Here is a 25265-nt window from a genome sequence, read left to right on the forward strand (position 1 = left end):
AAAGTATTTGAAACTGATTTTTACAACATCCTATCCTTTATTTAGATTTTTAAAGAAAGCACACCCCTTAATTGTAAACCACAGCAAGCAGGGACAAATCAATCTGACATGAATTAGTTATGGGCCGGCTGTGAATGCTTGTACTGTTTAGTAAGCAAAGCAAATGCACTCATCTGCAGAATCTATTTTCTCTCATCATTCTGTTATCAGCTTTATAAGTGCAAATACATAAATCTAACCTCGAAACACTTGAGAGGTTTCGAAGGAGGAATACAAATGTGTCGAGTGCAGACGGTGACTGCATACTGATGTTGTGGCCATGCTCTGTATCATGGATCTAAACATGCAGCATGGCTTCTCGAAACAATTTGACTAATATTTCTTCACTGTTTGCCTTTGTTTAATGATATCAATGTAATTGCCGGGACACAAATGTTAAACCGTCGGAGCTTAACAAGAATATCTGTTCAGGTGAAGACATCTTCTTCCCCTATGCTGCGATTTCTCTTTGATACAAAGGATCAAGTGAGAGCCGTTAAAGACATCCTGGCCTGTAATAACATGCAGGTTTCCTCCTGTTCCTACCAGCATATAGTGGTGGCTGTATGATTGGATCACTGTGTTCATCTTCCTTCAGCCTGTATTCAGTGGATTAGACCACTGTATTACAAACCGGTTGCCCCTCTCAACATCAATGGAATGATCGTATCTTTTTTGTCAGCCCTTTCAAAGAACACAGCAGGGTTGTCCAGCCGCGCTTTCTATTTCTCAAGCTTGTGTTCCTGTCTGTGTAGTTCAAGCTGAGAAGGAAATAACCTGACCTTTACACTGATGATATTCTTTTAAGTTATCAAATTACAGATATTACAACCCAATATACCCTCCTGTGTGTTATGATAGGGATTCAGGGTGCTTGGTGATGCACCGGTTATAAATCATCTTCTTATTTTCTCTCTCTTTTTTTCAGATTTCTCCTTGTTTCTACTGTTTCTTTGGAAAATGAAACAAGGAATATAAAACCTTTATTGGATGATGCTAAATCGCTAACAAAGGCACTGTATAATTTATTAAAAGACGGAATTGGGAAAATGTGTAATTTACAAAATTAATAATTTTGTAACATTTGAAAAAAAATAATTTCTCTTATTTTGCTGGACTTCATTCTGACACCTTTTCTCCCCCAGAAAAAATGAAGTAAGATTGATAATAAATGCGAGGACTGTGGCTATTGTTTCTCAACAGCATCGTCTTTCTAAAGCTCAAAGCTAGAAGGAGATGGCTCTGTAATTGACTAGGGTCCAATAAAAAACAATTTTAAAAAGCACTTCAGTGTCTATTTGCCATTTCCCTTTCTTATTTCTCAATGGAGCTCGGTGAAGAGGTAAGTGTATGATGTATGACTTGTCACGACAGCTGAAATTTCCCTCCGTGTTTTGAGTACCCGTCAAGTTTAAATGTACGAGAAGAGTATCAGAGGTGGGTCAGCAGGTTTACACTCCACGATTTCACTTTGCACTTCCTGCTCTGTGTACGGAGGCATGATAATCAACACAAATAATCTGTTCGATAGCCTTTGGCTGGAAGGTAAAACTCCAGTCTACGTCCTGTTTAAATGTCACTGAGTAAGAAACAAATTCTCATCATACCAATCTATTTATTTACTGTTGAAGGCAAACCTGATGCTCCACCACAAAAACTAATTCAACATGTCAATTGAAAAGCAGTTTTTTCCCATCGTTTTCTAAGTACAAACACATTAACTCTCACCTGCAAACACTACAAAAGGATCAAATGCTGAATACAAATGTGCTGACTGCAGGTGCTGACTGCTGAGTGGTAGAATTTTTTGAAAATAGCCAGGAATCCTTCACATTACCTTTCAGAGGATAGAGGAAGGACTCTCCTTCTGGACCCAGAAAAGAAGTACCATCATCACCATCATGTTTGGGGTTGTTACCTAAGGACGTGTTACCACCTTTAAACAGGGAAAAACACACAAGCTCAGTGTCTTACTTACACCAAATAAAACATTATAAGCACATCGTATTCGTAGAGTGGTTAAAGCCAGTTACTGGGCGAATACACCAAGCCAAAACCCTTTAAGAGCTCATTCAACACATCACCCAGACAGAGGGCGAAACTGTTCACACAGGACGTCTACAACTCTCATCCATCACAATCATTTTTGTATTTTGTATTTTTTTAAACATATAAACCCCTTTTTTCTATACCAGTAGTAACAGTAATGTGCATTCTGCTTACCACCATTTTTTTGGGGTGTTATTTAAGTTTCTTCTAATGTAGACTTGTTTTTATTCCTGCCTTGTGTGTACTATTGTGTATTACAGTAATTACCCACTTCTCTCCTGAGGACCATCAGAGTATATTTCACACAACAATCACAGAGCTTAATTGGGTATGTTAAGTACAAGGAGATTGTGAAAAAATTGTATTTGCTTAAGAAGAAGCACAGACAATTATTGAAAATGGGTCATTTGCAAGGGTTTATTGGATGCATAGTTCCCTAACTCACTTTTTTGCTCTGAATCAAATGTTTTATTGTTAAAATTGAAGGTGGTCGGCATGGTTCCAGCCTTGAATTTTTTTTTTTTAACCGAAACGTCAATGGAGAAAATGAGTGGGAAATTTATTTCTAAAACCAGAGCCGTTCTGTCAGCTCTCATTGTTATGGCCAACAATTACACCGAGATTAAATGTTCCTGTCAGTTGACATTGATAATTATCCTAATAAATGTCATTTTACTGTTTTTTTTTTTTTTATTGAAAGACCTGAGGGAAGGTTGTGGTTTTGAAACTCTTCTTCATGGGCAGACAATGACAACCACATTTACATAGATATTAATAAAAATAATATTGCACCAATTATTGATATTGGTTTACTGCCCAGCCCTATTGGCATCAGGTTTAAATGTAGTGTTGAAATTTTTTAGGGCCACATCCAGAGAGGTCAACGGTGGATTGAGCAGTTATTGAGACAGGACCTGACCCTTGTCACCCTGTCACATCCAGTCTTGACACCATTAGATGGACATTCATGCCATACTTGACAGCCTAAGATGATTTATTCATAAAACCTTTTTTATAAATTTCAGAGAAACCTTGGAAATCTCTTGGACTAACCTCTGAAGCCTCCACCGCCCCCACCGGACATGCAGCCGCCACCGCCGCCTCCGAAGCCCCCACGGGTCTGCCAGTACTTTTGACAGGCCTGCCCTCCCTGGCCTCCCAGCACCAGTGGTCGGCCACCCTGAGTGACAGGAGTGCTATCATTCCAACCCCCGCCTCCACCTGTCAGCAGACACACATTTGAAACAATGTGAAGTAAAAGGCTTTGGTTGTGAATCGCAGTGTGTTTGTGATGAAGGGAAAAGACAGAGACAGCGAGCGAGGGAGAGAGTTCTTAAGTGGGTCAAAAGATGCGGAGCTACAGAAATGCATGTGGCATGTATACACAACATCCCAATATCCCATATTAGGGATGACAAAACAGGTTAGAGCAGAGATTATACAAACCTAAAGAGATCTGGTAACTCAAGATTAAAGTTACAGCTAATGAAGTTCAAACTAATCCCTCCGATATTCCTGAGCACCAGCCAATTTAATTTTCCCCCTCCTGTGTTCCTCCTTCTTGTTTGAAGCCTGAGCCAGACAAACAATTGAAAAGACGGACGGACGTGCTGAATATTACATTTTTCATTCACAAGTTTCCTCAAAAGTAAACCTTGGGCTTTGTGAAGATCTAAGAATCAATATCTTATGTTTTCTGGGCCGATCGTCAACTCCGAGCACATGAATAATTGAGCCTGCAGCGTGCAAAGATGCAATGTTCCCCAGTTCTGTCCAGCAACAACAGAGAACAAAGTCCTCAATATGAATTATCATGAGTAGGTTATTTTTTGCCAAAACACGAACACTAGGACACAGAGGTGGAACGTCTTTGGCACTTCTACATTAAGACAGAAGTAAACACCTTCTGGATAAGCCAGCACAGTTAGACATGCACATTCACTTCCACCTCAGGCCTCCTGTAAACATGGCTTTGGATGTGGATACATGCAGAGAACATATAACACTCATCTTCTCATCTTTAAGCTGGGAAAGATAAACCATATACATTACAGCAATGTTGATTATTAGCTGTCAACTCTTATCTTTCATGGCCTCAATATCTCTTACTGCAATGCACTGAGTGTACTGAGTTAAATGTGAACATAATCACTACACAATCAGCTGCACACGCAAAAATACATGGAACCAACACACATCAAAGCTTTGGTATTGTACCTGCTGCGCTCGACTTCCCATTGCGTCCAGGCTGACTGGGGTCATAGTCCATCTGCTCCAGCTGGGTTTTTGATTGGCTGCTGTATCCCCGGCCTCCTCCCCCAGCAGCAATGATGAGGGGGATGTGCACATCTTTGTTCACCTGGGTCATTATTGTTGAGAGTTAAAATATTTAGAGGAATCAGATCTTTAGAGGAAAAAACAACCTTTGGGGAACATTGGCACAAATGTGAGATGATATGACTGATATGATATGATATATCGACACTATATTATTAAGATACATTTATTTGAAGATATGAAAATATGAAGCAAAAGGGAGGAGATCAGTTCTTTAGAGGTATATATAGGTTTATTTAAGAATGTTGTTCAGTTTATCTGCTCACTCATCAGAGTAGATATAACCAACATAACTCAAGTCTCCCGGGTGGCCGGGCTCTCGAGCTTCATATGATATTATCTTTTCTCTTATATGTAATATGAAGTACTTGAACGGTACAGTGAACTGAGAACACATTTGTACGTCCAAAACCTGTAATGTAATATGTCTTCTACTTGAAGTAAGAGACACTTTTTGACTGGAAAATCATACAAGTATTGTGAGTGATATGTTACAGGGTTTAGGAATTAAGTGTTTTGTGGAGACAGATGATGTTTTTATTTGTTATTATTTAAATAATTTAAACTCAGGCACTTTATGAGTCTTTTAAACGGCTGCTTATATTTTGCATTGTCTTTTAACTGTTTGCATGTCAATCATCAATCAATCATGTGCACACATGTTTTGAGAGACACATTTTCGTTCCAATGTACAGATATGGCTGAAATAACGTATTGAAACTGAAGCTGGATACATCAGGGAGACGAGGCAGATGAGCCATACAGAAAGTCAATAAGTTAACGGTTGCGTTGCCGTGACCAAGTCAGAGTTGTCCTTGTAAAAAGGAATATTACAATCTCACCAAGTCACACAGGCCACAGTGGTCTTCATGTGAAGCTACGGTAATGGACAAATGTATTTAAACGTTGGCTCTTGTTGCCGAAATCATTGTTGTGTCTTCTTCTCACAGAGATTTTATGCACCTTGCTCCAGTTGTTATCTGTCCGGCCTCCTAACTCAACTCAACCTTGAACCTCAACATACTGCAATAAAGAAAGGGGACTCAATATACAGTATTTGGGGGATTTAAACAATCTCTGACTTGACTTAATGCAATGGAATTCTGGGGTAGAGAGGCCTCAAAAATAAGACAATGCAGACTAAGTGACGAAGAACAAAACTAATAAACAAGATAGACGTTACATAAAAATTGTTCTATAACCAGTATCTCCCTGACTCCTCAGGTGTTTCCTCTCCTCAGCACCTTCTTACCTTGAATACATAGGTGGCACCTCCGCCCCCTCCTCCTCCCCCTTTCACTTGAGTCTTGTTCACCATTGGGCTGCTCTGTTCCAGGCAGATCTTATTCAGTATGCCATTGGCCTGCGAGAGGAGGGAGAGAGAGACGTCAGTTCGCAGAAGAATTGCTTTCATGGATGTCAGTCGTGTATGAGAAGGCAGAGCAGTTGCCAAACCCCGGCTCCTGCGAGTGTGAGATTTTAGCATTTCAGTGGGGAGCGAATACCAAGCGGAGACATCCAGATTAAAAAAGGAAGTGAAAAGCACAAGCTGTCGTTCTCTTTATGAGACAGTTCCAGTGAGGTTAGGATGTTTACTGATTTCCTGTTTTTACCTTCGGTGTTTTACATGACTGAAAATCTGTTTCATGTGTTGGATTCATGTTCTTGACTCAATAAGACATCTCAGGAGTTTCACTGCCGTTTCAAAAAATAATCCGTATTGTATCTTCTGGTTAGTTGCTAATCTTGCAGATCTGTAAATAGAGAGTTGATATGTTGTTCACAAACTTAATGTTTCATATGTTTTATGAGATGTGGAAAAACAGACATTAAATTATATAACTGTATTTCATAATAGATTCATGTTCACGTTATCTCAATGATTGTTCGTTTCTTATCATTTTGTTATGAATGCTGCAGGTTAAACGAGTGGAAAATTATCTACCTACTAATTCCACAAACGTCTGTGTGTGATACGCATATCTCATGAACCCTTCTTCTTATCGGCTTCTCACCTGGGATGCATATATAATAAATTGTGTGGGAAAGTGCAGTGCTGAGTTTAGTGCGATTTGGAGACGAGATACATTCTATATTTATAAAATATTTATAAACAGGGGACCAGCGCTCTGTAGCAGTCTGGTGGGGGAGGGGCAGTGTAACCTCAGTCTGTGGATGGAGTTATTGGCAACTGAGTCAAACCTCAAATCAGAGTTGAAGGCAGGTCGTTTTGATAATTTCATGTTTTAGTTGACCGTATCAGACTGACACAGGCTTTCACAGGTGCTGATCTCTGTCATGTGCAGCAGCATGGAATCACTTCCACTTCAGTAATTTGTCTTCAAAGTAAGAGCACAATGTTCATGTCACTACTGTAAGGCTTTATTTCGACCTGAACTACAAGAGCTATTTTGAAAAGTTTAAAACTAATTCAGGTTCCTTTTATGAAAAATATTAACTAGAACGTCTTCATTGCAGCCCATTCCAAACAGGCAGGTTAAGAACGAGCACAGCACTAGTGCATTTCATCTTAAAAGGGAATATAACAGTAAAACAAAATGATGCCGTACTGGCAATATGATTCAAGAGTTTTAAGATGAATGGTCATTTTAACCTAAAAGACAGTCTGTCAGTCATTTTGTCGTCGTTCCAGTCTGTTTCCCGGAAATACAGCCTCTTTATTAAAATGGAACTGGACGTATTGTTGGCAAATTATGTTAGATTCAGGGACATTGGCATAGCTGAGGTCCTTTGAATTGATGTGTCGGCCTTGTTTGTGCGATCGTGCTGAACTGCCTGGAGCCAGTCCTACTCTGAGAGAGAGAGAGAGAGAGGGAGAGCGAGAGAGAGAGAGAGACCGAGAGACCGAGAGACCGAGAGACCGAGAGAGAGACCGAGAGAGAGACCGAGAAAGAGAGAGAGAGAGAGAGAGAGGGCATCAGTTTCCTCCCCTCACTGTGTTTGAACTTCACAAGCTCCCTCGTCTGTCTGAACCCAAAGTCTGAGGGGCCGGGAGGACTGGAGTAGGGGCGGGACTTTATTGACTGTGATTGACAGGTGGAGGTGGTAAAATGCAGCTCAACTCAATTGTTATGGGAGAGTCTTCTTCACTCTCTCTGCCTCTCACCCTTTTCTGTCATTCCAGCTGCTCACTTTAAAGTTGAGATTGTGTCTGGGAGAGGAAGTGAACGACAGAAAGGAGGTGCGTGTGTGTGGGTGTGTGTCTATGTGCCAACGTGCCTGAGACGCACAGAAGCGTATTTGTCCGGACAAGGGAGTTATCATTTCTCTCACCGGAGGGAAAGTTAGTTGAGAAAACTCTGTTCGACAGCACAGCTCACGTTCAGAGCGACTCTTTGGAGAGAGTTGCTGCCTGTCGTCGTCTCAAGTGGGGGGAAATAAGAAGAACCTTAAACGACTCCAGTCTCTCTTAGGAACAGCCTAGTCCCCCTCTGCTTTACTAAGAACTTCAAGACTGATTCACAAGCTAATAACTCCATGACAGCGGCGAGGACCCCTGCCTGCAAAGCTCCACATTCTGCCTCTTGAACACAAAAGGCCGCTAGAACCGCTCGATATCCTGCTATACCATACACAATTAAAGAAAGGCTGTTAAATTACCATCGTCTTGTAAATCACATTATATAAATAGATATTACCATGTAAATATGTACCCCTCATGCCAGGGCATTAACAAATAGATGTGATCTTTTTCCCCTGACATTTTCATTTCTGTGCAGTCACTTCTTAACCCTAACCCTAACCCTAACCCTTCTTTGTTTTTCCTTTTGAATACACTATATTAATAATCAAATTATCATTATTATTATTACCATTATTATGATCATTATTATAGTGTATTGTATTTTTAAACACAATATACTCTATTTATATTTTATTGTTCATCTTTTATTTATTTTGATTTTTCTCACTTTAACACATATATTCTATACGATTTAATGATTTTGTTCTCTTTCTAATGATTTATCTTTTGTTCTATTCAGAATTTGTGTCTTTTTAAAATTATGACATATTTCCTCCTTGGTATCTTGGGGAAGCTGGCCTTGCTTGTGTTTATTTGGGATGTTTTGCCTCTTGTCCAAGTGAGTGTTTCCTCAGTTCCTCTTTTTACTGAGAGTTTTTTTTATTTCTAAGTGCTCTATTAAGCCCATGCTGTCTGTCTTTCTGTGTGTGTGTGTGTGTGTGTGTGTGTGTGTGTGTGTGTTTGTGTGTTTGTGTGTAGTGGGGGAGGTGGTGATTTTTAAGTAAAGCACTAAAGTTGTATTGATTGATTGACTGATGGAAAGGTAGGACACTTTTATGTAAATTTCTCTTCAATATAGAAATGTGTTGAATTACAGAGAGACTGAGAGAGATGGATTCTTCCATTTGGCAAACTTTACAGCTTCTGTGGATAATTTCCTCAATGATTGTTGTTTGACTAGTAACTAACTCATCGAGGGACAGGCCTGGAATGTGGAATGTTTGAAGAGCAAATGATGGATGGTTTCGCTGGCAACCAGAGGGATTGTGGGGGTTTTAGTCTCAGTGTTGTGAACTGAGAGGAAAAGCATGCTGCGCTACTGCCAGTGAAAAAACTCCTGAGCGTAATGGATGACAGCCACAGCTGGCAAAAGAACACAAGTAAGCTTGAGAGAGACAATGGAGAGATCACTGAAAGCGTCGATCGCATACTTAAACAGTCACTGGTGCCCATAAAACGTAACCACTTAGAGCATAGGTATCCAAAGTGAGGTCTAGGGGCCGCTCAGGGTCCAGGGGGTAAATTGCCAGGGTCCATGAAAGTCTTGCACTTTGGAGAATGTTATAGAATGTTGAGTCTCATAGTTTCCATTCCACCACTATCAGGTTTAACAGTGGGGTAAATTAAATATATTTCAGTCCAATTCATTAGCAAATTATGTTGTAGTAAGAATCAATCCTATACAAATTCTGTTTTTTTAAATAATTAGTATAGTGATCAAGTAGTCCGCTTAGAGTGTTCATTGTGGGTCTTTTCATACATGTTTGGACAATTAAAAAGTTGTTTTTTACAACTGGCTACAGTGATCATATCGGCCCATGACAAAAGTGATCGCTAAAAGCAGTTTCTAAGGTAAAATGTTTATTATACTAATTTGTGACTCCATATAAAAGAAAAATGGTTGAAGGTCATTCACAGTAGATGCACAAATTGAATCTGTATTTTTTCAGAAGTGAGCAAATATTTTAGAGGAACATCGCTGCTTTATATTTAACTATATTAGTATATAAATGTAGACTATAGCTTGTCATATGCTACTAAATATGTATTGATGTAAAGCATGATAGTTGACTCATAAATTCAAAATGGCTCACATTAGGGCATGCGTCTTCTCCTTTTTGTCCCACTAGGATGTAGATCAGATCTCCTTTCCTTAGCAGGAAGTCTCCAGTGATGTATACACCATGTGACCTGCTCATGGCCAATACGCTGCGACCACCAGCTGCACCGTACGCTGTGATCCTGGCAGAGACACAAACAAAAACCACATCACAAATCAAAAAATCTCTGTAGTGGGAATGGAAGGGCGGCCTCATTTCATTTCCATGGGTATAAACATGTATAACAACAATATTCTGTAACTTAACAATGATGATGCGTATATTTTGTCTTCCATGTTCAAAATATGATTAAAATACCAAAACATTTGACCAAGCATGGCACAGAAAACATGCAAACAAAAACTGAACTGCATGGACACACAATCTGTCCTTCAAACACACACCTTTAGTAGCAAACAACACCCATTTCAAACGCTCCAGTTTTCTTGCCAGGAAAAAAACAACAGCTTGATTGGTTTTTGGGAGAGCTTCGATATTTCTCTTCCCTGGTGGTCGAGCTTGGTGGGGCGAGAGAGAACCATGCCCGGTGCCCAGTAGCTACCTCAGCTGTTTGCCTAATGACTTCGGGGAGATGCAGAGCGCACATTCATCCCTGTGGCCGTCTGTCAGCTTCATTTACAAGCTCTGCCAGCTAAACCAGGATCACGCATCAAGACAACGATTACGGAGTTAGCGTGGAGGCAGGAGGTGTTTTTCTAAAACTCTGGGACAGGTGTTTTGACGTTGATGTCCACTATTTTGTGTATTTTAAGAGTAAAGGGTTTTGGTTGGGCTTAGTGGTGTTTGTGTGTGTGTGTGTGTGTGTGTGTGTGTTTGTTTCTGTGTTGATGTGGGAGGCTAGAAGCTTTCAAGTCAAATCCAAGTTAAACACCTCAGGTTGTCATGAATGCCCACAGGAGGAATATTGATCTTGCACAAGGCAGTGGATATTACAGGATTAATCCTGTAGCAGCGCACAGTTGGAGGTCAATGCACTGCGGCAGATTTTTTAGGTATTTTGAAGCCTTTAAGGCCACCAACATAGACGTGGAGGTGGGTGGTTTTTGGATTTTCGGAGTCAGGTGCTGAGTGAATCATGCTATTTAGCTGCCGTAGCTCCAACCTCCTGCAAGAATCTGATAGTGATATTTCTCTGTTTGCTTTTGGAAGATTGATGTGCCGCTGATGCACAGAGGAGTGGAGGTGGGTGTGAGGAAGAGGCCGCCTTGTTGCCAGTTGCACAGTGTGTGCTGATACCTAAAAATGAGAGGTGTGTACCGTTTACTAAATGCGCACGAGCCCAAGTGAATTTAATGATTGACCTTGCAACACAGTGACCCTTAGGAAAGTGATAGCATTGTTACAGAGTGGGTGCTGAGTGAAACACATGTTGTAAAAATAACAGTTAGGCAGATACTTGTGTGCTCAGGGACTTTATACTCTGACATCAGTCTTACCTGTAGGTGCCAGTTTCTGGGACCCGCCACATTTGAATGCCTTGGAAGGGCCCTCGGGTGCTGACAGTCACGTTGACATTACTGTTCCTGTAGGAGCTGAGGCACTGAGAGGGCGTCGGGCCTTCGGGGCCCACAGCCCCACAGGTATGAAAAATCCATTTCATGGCTGCAAATGAAGAAAAGGGGGAAAAAAAATATTTAGAACATCATAGAGGGTGCACACACATGCACGCACACACACACACACACACACACACACACACACACACACACACACACACACACACACACACACACACACACACTGACGCACAAACAGTATTCCATATCTCATGCATTTTAGCGAACTTAAAGATGATGGAGAGACTGAAGAGAGACCCATTACAGTTCTATTTGTCTCACATTCATTCCCCTTCACTTTCCCCACTGCTCCACTTTCACGTCAATAAAACACAAATATACAGACATGAGGCAAATGATTACATATTGGGGAGGCAATCTTTAAACTGGAAGCCACTCGTATGAGATGCTGCTATCATCATCTTCACTGCAGCAGGGCACGCACGGAGACAGGATCACAGGTGACAAACATTTCTCCTCATTTTCTGTGTAATCCCACGTGTTGATGCTAATTGGAGTTCTTTTCTCTGTAATTAGCACTAGATTAATCTTGTCAGATGGACGTGGAAGGACTTAACACTGCAGTGCTAAATCCTGATTTAAGGCTTGTGAACACAGAACAGTGAGGGAGACACCAGGGACTGAAGCACATCTGAAGCACATCCCACCCCCCCCTTCTGCCTTCCTCCCTCCGACGGGCTGTGGTCGCTCAGAGACTACTTATCATTCATTTCAGAGCAGGGTTGATCATTGCACATCTGCAGAGGAGTTAAAGTCAAAGTTGTGTCTGCAACAGAGCAACTTACAGGGTGGTTTTTCTGACCTCAGACTGTAATACTGTTTGTGATTAAATACAGACATAGTTTTAACATTTTATTCTAATCGGATGACTCAGGAAAGGAAAGAAAGAAGATAGCAAGAAGTAAATCTCAAGTGTTAGATAAACTAATCTGAACACCTTTGTTGTTAAAGTTGCCTGTTGTGTAATGCCTATTAAAGCTGAAACCTTGCAAGAGAGATACCAGTATTTACAAAAATCTGTTGCAAAATTCTACTAATTAGGTGGAAAAAATGACAGGAAGGTGGCATTTTTTTAGCATATGTGTTTTGCTAGAACTAACACAACGAGAACATACACCATTGTCTTATCAATTATCTCAAGTTCATGTCTTTGGTCTTTCTGTGTCTAGTTTGTATGTTCTCCCCACGTTTCTGTGGGTTTTCTTATGGTGATTTGGCTTCGTCAACGGTCCAATCACATGCAAATTGGGGTTGGGTTAATTGGAGACATTATGTAAATGTTGCCCCTGTGATACACTGGCCCAGGTGGGATTGGCCTCAGCTCTACTGGCAACCCTCAAAGGAGAAGTGTCATGGACAGTGGATGGAAGGATAGAAATGATCTCTCAAGGGAAACCTATTTTGGGATGTAATCAAGTCAAAGCCATGAAAAACTACCATCCTGAGTGCCAGTTGTTGTTGCCACCACCACTCCAAATGATGACTAGTATCACTGCTGAGGCCTGGATGGACTGCATGTTATCACATTCGTCAGTCAGAGCTTCGTGATTGGTTTGGTCCAAGGGCGCTCGCTAACTGATGCAACGTTCGTAATTCATACAGACCTCCACTCCGTCCCACAATAACAACCCTTTCTGAGTTTGGTGAAGTGTTGCCAGCAGAAAGCTTTTCAAGCAGGAGGATGCTTAAAACCCACCGCTAAGGGAAACAGAACGATTTGGAGTATAGCCTAGTCTTACCAAATGCACTCCTACTGTAAAAAAAAAACCCACTGCTGTGGAGGGACGAGAGCTCTGCCTGGCTCCCATTCAGCAGCAGTAAATTGAGCCCTCTAGTCAGTATTTTCTACACCCTACAAAGTAAAAAGAGTTAGGACTGCTGGGAATAAATCCATCACTGGAGCAGAAAAGCCACTGAAGCCAAACAATGCTTTAGACGTAAATCTTACTGTACTTCATTGGTTACTCGGAGATGGCAATCAGTTACGGTAGAACATGCTAAAGACAAAGAACCCTAAGGTAGAACGTTATATAGTCAATTTAGTTCTTAATTTGTAGTGAAGTCTTGGTGATTTGATATGAATGAGGTCGTTATTATGTAGAGTGAGCTTAACTTCCTGACAGTAGCTCTGCAGCTGTTGAAAGTAACCAAGAGTTTCGTTCGATTTCTCTCTCCCGTCTCCCCAGGGTGCGCTTGGTTTCACACTTCACCCCGACTGATTGATCTTGGTGGGCCATCGATATGAGCGAGTTCACACACACACACACACACACACACACACACACGCACGCACGCACGCACGCACGCACGCACGCACGCACGCACACACACACATACATACCAGTGGTGTAATGAGCCTGTGATAGGCACTTGGCACAACAAACAAAAACAATATGTGTCGCTCTCAAAGATGATTGTCTTCTCTAATAAGTGGTGTGCACGGCCGTCAGACCCTCCGACCCACAACACACACATTCGTATACACATAATGATACACACCCACACACACACACATCCCCGGGGAGACTCTGACTCTGCCTGACTATTATATGAATCTGCTTTTCAGTGAACTTTGCCACAGGTGCAACGCCATCATCATAACAAACACTGGCCTCCATCAGAGAGAGGGCCAACGCTGTACACACTGTCATCAGTGACGAATTGTTCCACATGAGCCGAATAAGAAGGAGAAAGAGAAAAGAAGTCAAAGGGAGAGAGTCAGAGCTTAGAACACGCCTGATTGTATTGCACCACTGATAAAAATGTTCTACCCATCTTTATCCCCGCTGCACACTATTAAAACAATAACAGCAAACATCCCATTCTCTGTGAAAGACAAAGACCAATCTGTAGCAAGCAAACCAGCAGGAAGAAATGCTGCTGTACGAGTTTCTAACTTGCCAGAATGAAGCCATTTAGATTCTTTCAGTTTTGTGACAGAATAATGAGCAATGTCAAAGTTGTTGGGTGCTGCAACAGACAGATTGACATTCAGACGGACAGATGGTCAGGGCTCAGTATTTCATAACTCAGTACAAGAAGGGGTGATTTATTAACCTGCTATTTGATTAAGTTCAGAGTCATACATCCTCTAATTCTAATGTTTTGTTTAAATTCAGCCATGGTCGTGTTAGCCTGCTTAATGCGTAAGTATAAAGAAATAAAGACAGATGACAAATGTGTCCGTTCTAAACCTGTGTGTTTGGAATGGACTGTTTGTTTGGCCTGTGGTCATAGACAGATCTCTGAAGCTGCTACACTGCTCCTGCACAAAGAGCTGTTCACCTGTTTATTCCAAATTCAGTGAAGCTCGACTCAGTTCGCAGAACCTCAAACTGGAGAATCAGTTGTCGTTGTTTTCAGGATCTACAACATCACGTACGCCCCTTCTGTCGCTGCTGCAGAGCGCTGTTTGCTTGTTTAGTCAACGTTCATATAAATATAACTTAGCTTCTAAATTGTGGAATTAGTAGATAGATATGATTCTTGTTTTTTAATTTTAGTTTTGTTTCCACCATTATTTTAAATGAATGCAATAATACCACAGTAAATGCCTCAGATAACTTTTCCTTTCATTATACATTTACTAAATTATACTTTTAAAAGACAACTGCATGTACCGCAAACATACTAAAGTTAAGTTCACATAGATTTTTCCTTCTACACTGCTTTTCTCTGTTAGCATGTATCCTCCTTATCCAGTGACAGTTGTCCTCCTTGGGCTGGCCATTAGAAAGATGGATCAAGGCTGACACGCCATGAATGGATGTGAATGCTAAACACAAAGCTTATGTAGCAGACGCGGCCAATTAATTACAAAGTCTTTTGCGTGACACCGCTCGTTATCAGTCTAATATCTGTCTTAGTGACTAATGTCCTCTCCCTCCAAAATCCAAAGTAACAGCAACTAGCTAACTGATTGCCGCATGCCAGTGTTTATGCAGAAGTAAACAATGGGGCACAGACTCGCGTCTTCTTTGTGTAGCTAATTAGCGAGCGTGTAATGGCAAAGAAGGCTTTTCTGCATGCAGCATTCAGGGAGCGACATCTGCTGTCATTTACTTTCAAGGGCCAATCAGATTGCTTCAGTCACTGTGCCTTCTGTCATTTGATGCCAGTTTACTCTGCACAACTTGGGTGTTTGTTGTAGTTATACAAGCAGAAGTTGAAAACCGTGATGTGAAAATGTGCTGTCTGTTTTCCACATGCAGAGGAGCTGTAGCTGCAGTAAGATTTGGTTGCTTTGTGACGGTGCATTGTGTGCATCGTCCACACACACACACACTCACACACTCTCATACTACTAATGGCCAGAGAAAAATAAGCCCAGAGCTGATTTTGGGGTTAGTGACGCGTTCCTTTCCCATCAGGAGAGGTAATCACAGAAAGAAAGGGAAGCAGCCTCATCTAGTTTGACTTTTTCACTTCCCCCAAAGCAGCTGATGAGTCAGCAGTGAGCGCTGGGTTCCACACAGCAGAGCAGTGGTGAGAAATGAAAGCGTCGGTTGCCAGAATAGTGGAGAATCAATGGAGATGAGGGCAAAGGACAAGAAGAAAGAGAAGAATGAAGGTGAAGTTGCGGTGAAGGAGATGAAATAAAGCGCAGGAGCAAGAAGTGAGACAATAGAATGAGATTTAGGGGAATGCTGACTGAAAGTAAAGTCAGGGCGATGAAAGAGCAGTAATGGAAACTAACAGACTGTCAATAACAGCTTTGAATAATGAAATGGTAAACAAATGGAGGAAAAAAGGAGAACTAGAGGTGCCAGGTCCAGATGCAGAGAGAAAGAATGGAAAGATGAAGGAGAGAGTGAGAGGAGACAAGAGGTGTTGACGCCTGGTGGGGTTAATCATTGAGCGTGTCGGGGGAAGAAGACAGCCTTGTTGGAGTGACAGGTCTGCTGAGCTAAAACTCTCATCAGACTTGCCGCCCTGCTCTACAGACGTCAAAGCATCAACTCCAGAAGGGGAGAAGGGAGACGCATGGCGAATGTTAACCGCTCAAGGCTTTCTTTGAATTGGCCATTGAATAAGTACAAGTTCTACCTTTTCCCCCCCAAGTTAATATCTATGATAATTACAAGGGCGAGAGCGGTGTGATCTCAAAGTGCCGTGTTTCGCAGAGGAGATTTAAGTCTGCCGGCTTTTTATTGCAACCATACTGAGTCTTACCTGTGTAAGCACATTAAAAAAAACCTTTTCTCCATTCTCTCCAATATGAAATATTCTTTGCATAAGATTGAAAATCCTCAAATTTTTCCTGCGCAAAATCATCTTGATAGACTGAGTAGCCTGCGTTCGCCGGTTGACCAACGCCTGTGGTTCCAGTTCAGTGCATCATCCTGTTACATTATTACATCTTGTTAGCTGGGAAAACATTAGTGTGATCTCTGACTATCCCTTTTTATCTCTGAAGATGAACATGCTGCTCTGTGTTCAAAGTTTAAGTCTGACCCACATCACAGACATTCAATCAGACAAGTTGCTGCTTAAAAAGAGCCACGCATTAGCATCAGGTCCACGACCCACCAAGTCAACAGTCAGCATAGTTCCACTCTGGGCTGCTGTTAAGCTTTGCCTATTGTGTCCCTCAATCACCCGACTTTTTGTGGTTTGTCAGGCACCGTTTGCTCGAATGCTCTCGTCTGCACTTTTTGGCAGCTGTTGAGCAGATTGAATTCTCTATGTTAAATCTGCAGTGCGGGCGGACAGTGAGAGAACCATCTGACCGCTCGGACTGCTCAGGCTTAATTCAGACAGAGTAAAATGTAAGACTAACGCTGGCCTGAAAGTGGTCAAGTAGTTTGTTTTGTGCATTATGTCAATTGGATAACGAAATCGAATCTAATCTGCTGACTACTTATATTTGCCTTGTGTAGATTAACAAGTCCGGACCCCATTGTGCAGACATCCTCCAGAGTTCATGTCTGAAAATGGCTTGAGAGAGAATGATTCTTCTAACCTGTTAGAAATAAAAGGCCTGCTTTAATACGCCTTCAGAATTGATTTGCTGGGCGTTCCGAGTATTATACGCCACTTTGCAGGGTTGCAAAACAAGATAAGGATGAAGGCAAATTATGATGCTGGAGTGTGAAATAGTCCAGACTAATCATCTCTCTGGACTTGAGAACTGGTGTGAAAATTACAGAGTGAAAAGAACCTCACATCTGTTCAGCCATCGTATAAAAAGTGTTATGTCTACAGACGTAGCAATTATCTCTGAAAAATAAGGATTATTTCCAGTGTTACTCTAAAATGGAAATGCCTCATACTTAGAGCAGAGAAGCTTCAAAAATTCCAGTGTATCAGGACAATTTAAAAGCTACTAGCTGAAGAAATGTGTTTTATAGCAGGTTTGATGTGAACATAACTTATGACTTTAAATTTAGAAATTGGTCCTCTGCTATCCTCCTCCTCCTTTTGAAGAAGTGGAGGTGAGAGAGTATGAGGTTGAAAATGTCAGGTCTGTGTAACTGGCTTCACTGACATTCTCAGGAAACAAAAGGAGAGGATTGCACTCTTGAAAACTGCCTGTCCTGCTCCATTTAATGTCAAAGGATGTCTCTGCGGCACTCACGCAGATGAGTCATGGTTCAGACCAGTAGGGGGCACACGTACTTTGTTGCAGCCCATGCATTGTGCCATGTTCAGCACCTGTACAGTTATTGTGAGTCATTAACGCATGCAGGCGATTGTGTGAGTGAGTTCGATGTGCGAGCAAGAGAGAGAACAGGAAAGACAAAGAGAGACAGAAGGAGAAACAGATATATAGAGGAGAATATTCTTCTTCAGGGAAGAAGCTATCTGAGCGTAAGTCACATTTTCATTTTGACTGTGGCAGTAAAGCTCACACTTACAGTCATCTGGGGTGGGGAATTTCATCAAAGGATTTCCAATGGACGTGTCTGTCGTCTTCTTGGGTGGTAGCAGGGTTGTGCTGGTGACCACCGGAGGAAATTCGCCATTGGCTGAAAATGGAAAATATTGCATTCAGTGAATTCTCTCCTTTGTGTGAAGCAACAAAATCATGTTGCTGTTACACTGAGGAGCTGCTTAATCACAGCAGCTGCAGACACAGAAAAATACAGAACCACCAGCAGGGGTCATTCTTTCATCTGTATCACCAATGGCTGTACAGAGAGGGTAGGATGCATAACATGTAGCTCCTCTGAATCTCTCCCCTTCTCTTTCCGTCCCTACTGTAGATATGTAAGCCCATTCAGTTTGGGGTTTTTGGAGCAATCCATCAAGCCTGCAGCCTCACCGCTTTCCCAGGACTGATATCATAAGCTTGCTTGTGTAGCGTGATCCCTTCCCCTCAAGTTCAGAATTAAGTCCAGGAAAAAGGCTGGCTGACTGGCTGTGATGGCTCAGGACAGAGAAACCTTTTTTCCCCAATAAGAAGCAGGGGCGACTCATTTAAACTGCTATCTTGGTTGAATGCTGACCTGTAATAAAACAGTCACCTGTATCCATTCTCTATTTTTAGTAGAGGTGAAGAAACAGGAGTCCCCATGTTCCCCTCGACTGAATCACTGAGCAGAATGACTTCGTTTGATTAGATCCTCGATGTGCAATCACTGCTGTTAAAGGCTGACCTGAGTGGTGTTACACGAATCTGCTGCCACGTCTGATCAGGGACTGCAGAGGGTACAGGCACAATGACGTGCCAACTGAACATAACAAAATACTACTTCTGTATTTACCTGAGAAAGTGCTGAAATGACAAATCCTTTTTACAAAGCTCCCAAGGATAAAATACTTCATCGTAGTTAACTGATGGCATTTAAGATCATGTACTGCTTCCTTCCATCGTGTGGTATAACCTTCTTATTTTAAGAGACAGGATGCCCAAAAATGTTATGGTTGGCTGCTATAAATGCGTCTATGACTTTATGTTCCAAGGAAAGGTCTTGTTTCTTTTAAGAGTTCTGTTCACGACTCATTTCTTTGATGCTATGTTCTGCAGGAAGAAGTCCCCAGTGGCTCGGCTGCTATCCTTGTTGGATGCTGTGGAAATGGAAGACCAGTGTAACTGAGACGTCAGATATGGTTTACTGGGGTTTGCAGAGCTAATGATGCTGCCATCATGTATTGGTGGGAGACACAAAAGAAGGGCATGGTTTCAGATCTTGACCTTCTGCTTTTTCTACCAGTTCTGTCTCTGATTTATTATTTCTACTACGAAAGGTAGATGCAATACATTCCACAAAGGAGCCAGGATTGCATAGTCAGCTTTAGAACAATAAAGAGGATTGTGCTGTTTCAGTCAGACTGCCACAATGCTTCAGTCTATCAAAACCAATAATGTCCTCTAGCTCTGTTCCATTAAAAACGTTTAATGTGCTCTGTGTAGGTACGTGAGGCAATAAAACAATGCATTGTAAATGATATGTGCATAATAGACACCTTTTTGTCATGTATATGGAATATGAACTATTACATAGTTCACGCAAGATAAGTTGCAGACTAGCCTTTGAACTTTGTTTAATCTGTAGCGTCCTAATATTCTCCATAGGGCAGCCCTGGATGGCAAACAGCAGCAAAGTACAATTTAAAGGTTCCATGAGCATATTTCCATTCACTTGCTTGGCTCTTCTAAGTCTAAACTGTTCCTGAGTAAAAAGTTGCAATCACTAACAACCCATTGATGAACAACTGCTGTTTCCATGACCTTACAAAAAGTTGGGCTGAATTTCAGGCAAAAATTTAAATACAAGTTCTCTTATTGTGACATTGACGTTGATGAGTTGCCCACATTGAGTCTTGTTCCTCCTTGGTGAAAACAAATGATGTCTGCCTTTTCGTCACTCTGGCAGTATCAGGGGACAAAAACAAGACTTTTCATCTTGATCTCTATAATCAATTTACTACAAAAGAAACTGCCTCCATGCAGGCTCCGCTGTCACCTCGGGCTGAAACCTCACCATTTACTACTATTTGGCAGGGGGCTCCCTCAGCAGCTGAATGGTTGCAAAGCTACAATTTGGCAGTGCTCTGTTTGGTCAGAAAAAAACTCCTCACTTATGAGTCAGCCAGCCTTCATCCTAGACTTAATTCTGCAAACAACTTATTTTTTGGTGTTTATGTTGAAATTTCAGCCATGATGGTCCTCTGGGTAATAGTTAATATATCAGTAAATGGGTGCTTGAACAAAATTCAGCATTTTTCACCTAAGGCTTACATGGAGTCTGATAACCTTCACCGGTTTTCTTGACAAAAACTTTTTGGTTTCAAAGCCTAAAAAGAACTTTGCAATGCTTACATAAAATCTGCCCCCCAAAAATCAATAGCTCATTCCACAGCCCTATAATCCTCAAATTAATATGATCATCTAAGTCTCCGCTGCTTGGAAGCTTTGATATAGATAGAGATTGTGAGTGACTGCAGTATTCCTTGCCCTATAGAAGCACTCCGCACTACATTGTGGTATGTGTACACAACTCAGCAACTTTTCACATATCTTCAACAAAGTCACTAATATGGCTCACTGCATTGTTATTCAGACCATGGTGGAACATGCTACAGCAGGGCAATGGAACAGACAGAGCTGGAGCAGACAGCATTGGTATGCTGCTGCAGCGAGAGGACAACTCAGCAGGTCCACCACAGAGCAGCGTGAACCAGAGGGCAGGGCAACAGCCGGCGTGGCTGTCACTGTTCATTAGCAGGGCGCCATAAGCTACCTGAAGCCCATCAGAGGCCAGTGACAGTGGGGGCACCTCGTTACCACCCAGCCACGAGCCCAAAATATCTCGACGTTGTAATAGCTCTGAGAAATGTCCACACTGCAGAGGTTTCATGTTGACAGTAAGTCTTAAGGCTCATTTATGCTCATCGTTATACACGGAAATGAACGGAGCTTTTTATTCGTAATCTGCTTTCATTTCGTACGTATTTATGTACTTCAACTGAATCCTATGCAGACAGGCAGATGGAATGGAGCAGTCCCACTGGAGATTGTGGGTGGGCAGTGTCCCCAATAGTTTGAGCAAGACGACCACTGTTTACAACGGAGCCTTTGCCTCTGTCTTAAGAGCTACATTATCACAACCTCCTCCACTGTCAAAACACTCTCATCTCTGCACTGCCCTCTAGAGGATGTATTGTATGGCGGAATTTACAGTAAAGTTGACTTTGACTTCGATGATGGCAACATAATGTACATAATCTGTTTAACATCCAAGAAAACAGGTCGTACTTCTTAGTACATAATATGTGAACTTAAACCTATTTGAAGCTTTGATTTTCCTTCCAGTTGATGCTGAAGATATAAGAGAACAAGGGGGCTGATGAACTTGGGTTATAACTCCATTTGAATAAAAAGGAGCCTAATATGTCATCATGGAGAATACACTGAGGATTTGTAAAGCATCTGTACTTACAGGTCCAACACCCATACGCTCAAATCACAATTAATGAAATGAATACATTTCAATATTTCTTACTTGTATTACACAAGCTTCCATGACAACTATCACATAGAGAGCCAAGCCGAAACACTCACAGCACAAAACTATAATATAAAAACTGACAGGAGCTTTGTGCATGGTTGTTTTGGATAACACAGTTTGAAGAGGCTGTTTTCATTTGCCTTCAGTAATACACTTCAAATTTTTTCAATTCAAATCTGTGTTTTCACCATGATTATTGGTTTTAAAAGTGTTGCACTAACTCTGCAGTAATGTCAAGGACCCAGAGCAGCTGCTACAGCTGTTATCGTAGAGTGTGTGAAGAAGTGAACGATGGTCGTGGCTGTGATCCAGGAAGAGGACACAATGAGTCAATCTAATTAATATGCATTAGATATGTACTTTCCATTTTCTCTGACAATCGAAAGATCGATCCTGTTGGCTTTTAACAGTCTTACCAAGTGTTTCTGCTGCGTTTGTTTGGCTAAACTCCAAATAAGATTTCTTTCCCTGCAACTATCTCAGTAATTGTGTTGCCTATATGGACCAAAGAAAAGAGAAAATGCTAATAAAGGAGAAGGTAAAAATAAGCCTCCCTGGGTTTGGTCCATTCACCTCCAATTTATGTATTTTGTATGTACTATATTTAAAATTGTAGTTTAAACCCCGAGCAAGTGACTTAATGACCTAAACCTAACCAACAGAGTAAATAAATAAAACACTGAAAATAAGTAACATTAGAATACACTATTGCAAACAGAGTATGACCTCTAACCAAAGTTAACATTTAGCCAGTGTTTGAAATTGTTTAGTCAGTCTCTGGGTAAGGGTGTGGTTTCTCTTTTCTTTTTTACCTGTTGAATTTGTTTGGTTGGTTATACAAATACTGGAGTAGGTCTTTGAAATTTTTTGTTTACATAAATGCAGCAGCTATTGTCCATGAAAAAATGCCTCTTTGCATCTTCAGCTCAAGATGCCTTACATTTGGCTTTATGTTTAAGTAGGCTATCAATAAAAGCCATAACATGCTAGTCACATGAATCCTTTTTTTATGCATCACAGTCAGGAGCTTGCATAGCAGCAATTTTTTCATGGACAATAGTTGCTGCAAACTTTACTCTCATCAGGTGAGCTGCAATTTCAAGATGTTCTCTACTGTGTTCCCTGCAGCAGACAAACCTGGAAGAAGTGATGGTACGTGACAGAGAGAAAAGGATGAACTTCCTGTGCTGTCTAATCCAATTGAGCAATTTAATGATGCTGGGGAAGATAAAACGATAAATCTGACAGATAGGTCTCAGACCTGAAGGGCAATGGATGCATCAGCATGCTTGCCAAACTATAATTCACACTAAAGTCTAAAAAAGAGAGGGAAGGCCACGGATGGCTGAACCTCTGCATAATGTGTTTGCAGTATGTTTTCCTACCAAAACATATAACAGGGCTGTGTCATAATGATCAGGGATCCATCACACTAATCACTCACAATAATCACTCCTGGAAACGACGCATTTTGCTGAGCTTCAGAAACTCCCATCACCTGGTCTGATTGATGGGCGATAAAATGCTGTGTCGAGGGTGGTTGGAGGAAATGGATACATTGCCTAGATTAACAACTTGCTGGAAAGTGAGAGAAGCACGGAGAGATGATCCTTCAGAGCTGCCGTAGCAGTGCTCCTGCTCCAGAGGACATGAAACACAGTTTTAGTGCTGAATGTTTAAATAAAGAATCCCTCACCCAATCAGCCACTTTTGATACAGGTTGTCAAGACAACATCAAATAATCAAATCATTTCATTGATTCAGCTAAATAGCATGTGCTACCTGACTGCATTTTACTTTAACTAACAGTTAACAATGTGCTTCAAAAGCTGTTAGAACTAATTCAAGCAACACGATTTTTAGCCCCACTTTCTACTCACCAACTAAAGCCCTAAATTGGCTGTGTTAACTGTTCCAAGTTGTGATTACAGAGGCTCACCAGCACAAGACATCTCACAAGAGTTCTATGCAAATTGCCAAAAACTCGGGGTGAAGATGGGGAAGGTACATGTACTGATGAGGGGCACTCTTTTGACTTTTGCATATTGCTTTTAATGCAAAATACTAAAGAAATTAATTAACAGTAGGGTTAGGCTAAGTTTGAGCCCCAAAAAATAAAGAAAGTGTATACTTTTGTGTACAGTAATTGTCAACTGTTATTTTTTTTAAGATAAATATTTTAGTTACACTTCTCTGCCAGCTTGATGTATCGATTCGTGAGTAGGATGTCACAGAAGAGGATAATTCAGATTCACGAATACAAAGGGAATTGGGAGACCCGACACACTAGTTGGGGGTTTCTCCAGGTGAAAGATCCTGTAGTGTATGAACCCCTGTTGTAATGAACTCACAATGTATTAAAGATTCCCAATTGCAAGACAGCTGCTCATGTAGTGCGAACTGCTCAGATAATCCCACGATTTCTAAATCAAAGTTTGTATTTGTAAAAGTCACCAATACAAAACCAAAACATTGTCCCTTGAGATAAAACACCAGATCAAACAAGTACCATTTTGTGTTTGTTCTCCGCTGTTCTATGTTAAAGTGCTAAATAATGGTCAGGGTGTGTTTTAGCAGAAAATAATGAGTAATAGGAATAACCTTTGACCACCAAAATCAAATCAGTTCATCATTGAATACAATTGGGCATTTGTGCCAAATATGAAGAAGTTACTGAATTATTGTGTTCATGGAAAAGGGATGGACAGACATACTTAGACTTTGTATATATGTATATAGACGGACAGACAACTCAAAAATAATATGACCCCGGCCTTGGCTGATGCCTGCATTAAGGCATGAAAACTTCACAGGATCTTTTATAATCCAGAATAACAAAGCATCAAATAATTGAATGAGCTATATTCAGGTATAGACATTGTTATTTCCGTCAGTGTTCAAACAGGTTCTTCCACGTATGCAGAGATTGGGGAGGCATTGAACTCCTAACCTTTCATTTCCGATTGCAGACTTGGTTGCCAGCTTACACTTGTTTTTATACTGATAAACCATTTCAATGGTAGCACAAAAATATCTGGAAAGGTGACGCTAGGTCTGACATTTATGAGCCTGCAGAGCAAAATGAGAACATAAAACCTTATCAATCCTATTTGAACTGTTCGGAGATTTCAGGTCACAAACATTCTAAATGAGGCCGCAGCAAAAAAACATTATGATACATATCATTTTCACTAAGTTTGGTCAATTCATTTTCAAACATTTGATGATTTTAAATATTCCATTTACACTTGACATTAAAATGTGTTATTGGGGATTAAATTTAGTTCAGATTAACCTCACGACCTCATGAAAGTACAGGTGTAAATAAACAGTGATGAAACATGAGTGAGAATAGAACTCAGTATAGACGTAGGAAAAATGATCAACAAATCTACCTACACTTTGAATATAAAAAACACATCCA

General features: G+C 41.1%; 1 protein-coding gene across 1 annotated transcript in view; it reads right to left on the bottom strand.

The window, feature by feature from the left end:
- alk (ALK receptor tyrosine kinase) overlaps window positions 1-25265 on the bottom strand; it is a 346989-nt gene that overhangs the window by 19503 nt on the left and 302221 nt on the right. Inside the window, exons 11-17 of the mRNA XM_061082808.1 lie at window positions 18245-18355; window positions 11247-11412; window positions 9784-9931; window positions 5678-5788; window positions 4306-4447; window positions 3142-3309; window positions 1877-1975 (exon numbers count right to left, since the gene is read on the bottom strand). Coding sequence (XP_060938791.1) covers window positions 1877-1975; window positions 3142-3309; window positions 4306-4447; window positions 5678-5788; window positions 9784-9931; window positions 11247-11412; window positions 18245-18355 — 945 coding nt within the window. The remainder of the gene's footprint in view (window positions 1-1876; window positions 1976-3141; window positions 3310-4305; window positions 4448-5677; window positions 5789-9783; window positions 9932-11246; window positions 11413-18244; window positions 18356-25265) is intronic.

Source organism: Limanda limanda, chromosome 12 (genome assembly GCF_963576545.1).
Source record: "Limanda limanda chromosome 12, fLimLim1.1, whole genome shotgun sequence".
NCBI lineage: Eukaryota > Metazoa > Chordata > Actinopteri > Pleuronectiformes > Pleuronectidae > Limanda > Limanda limanda.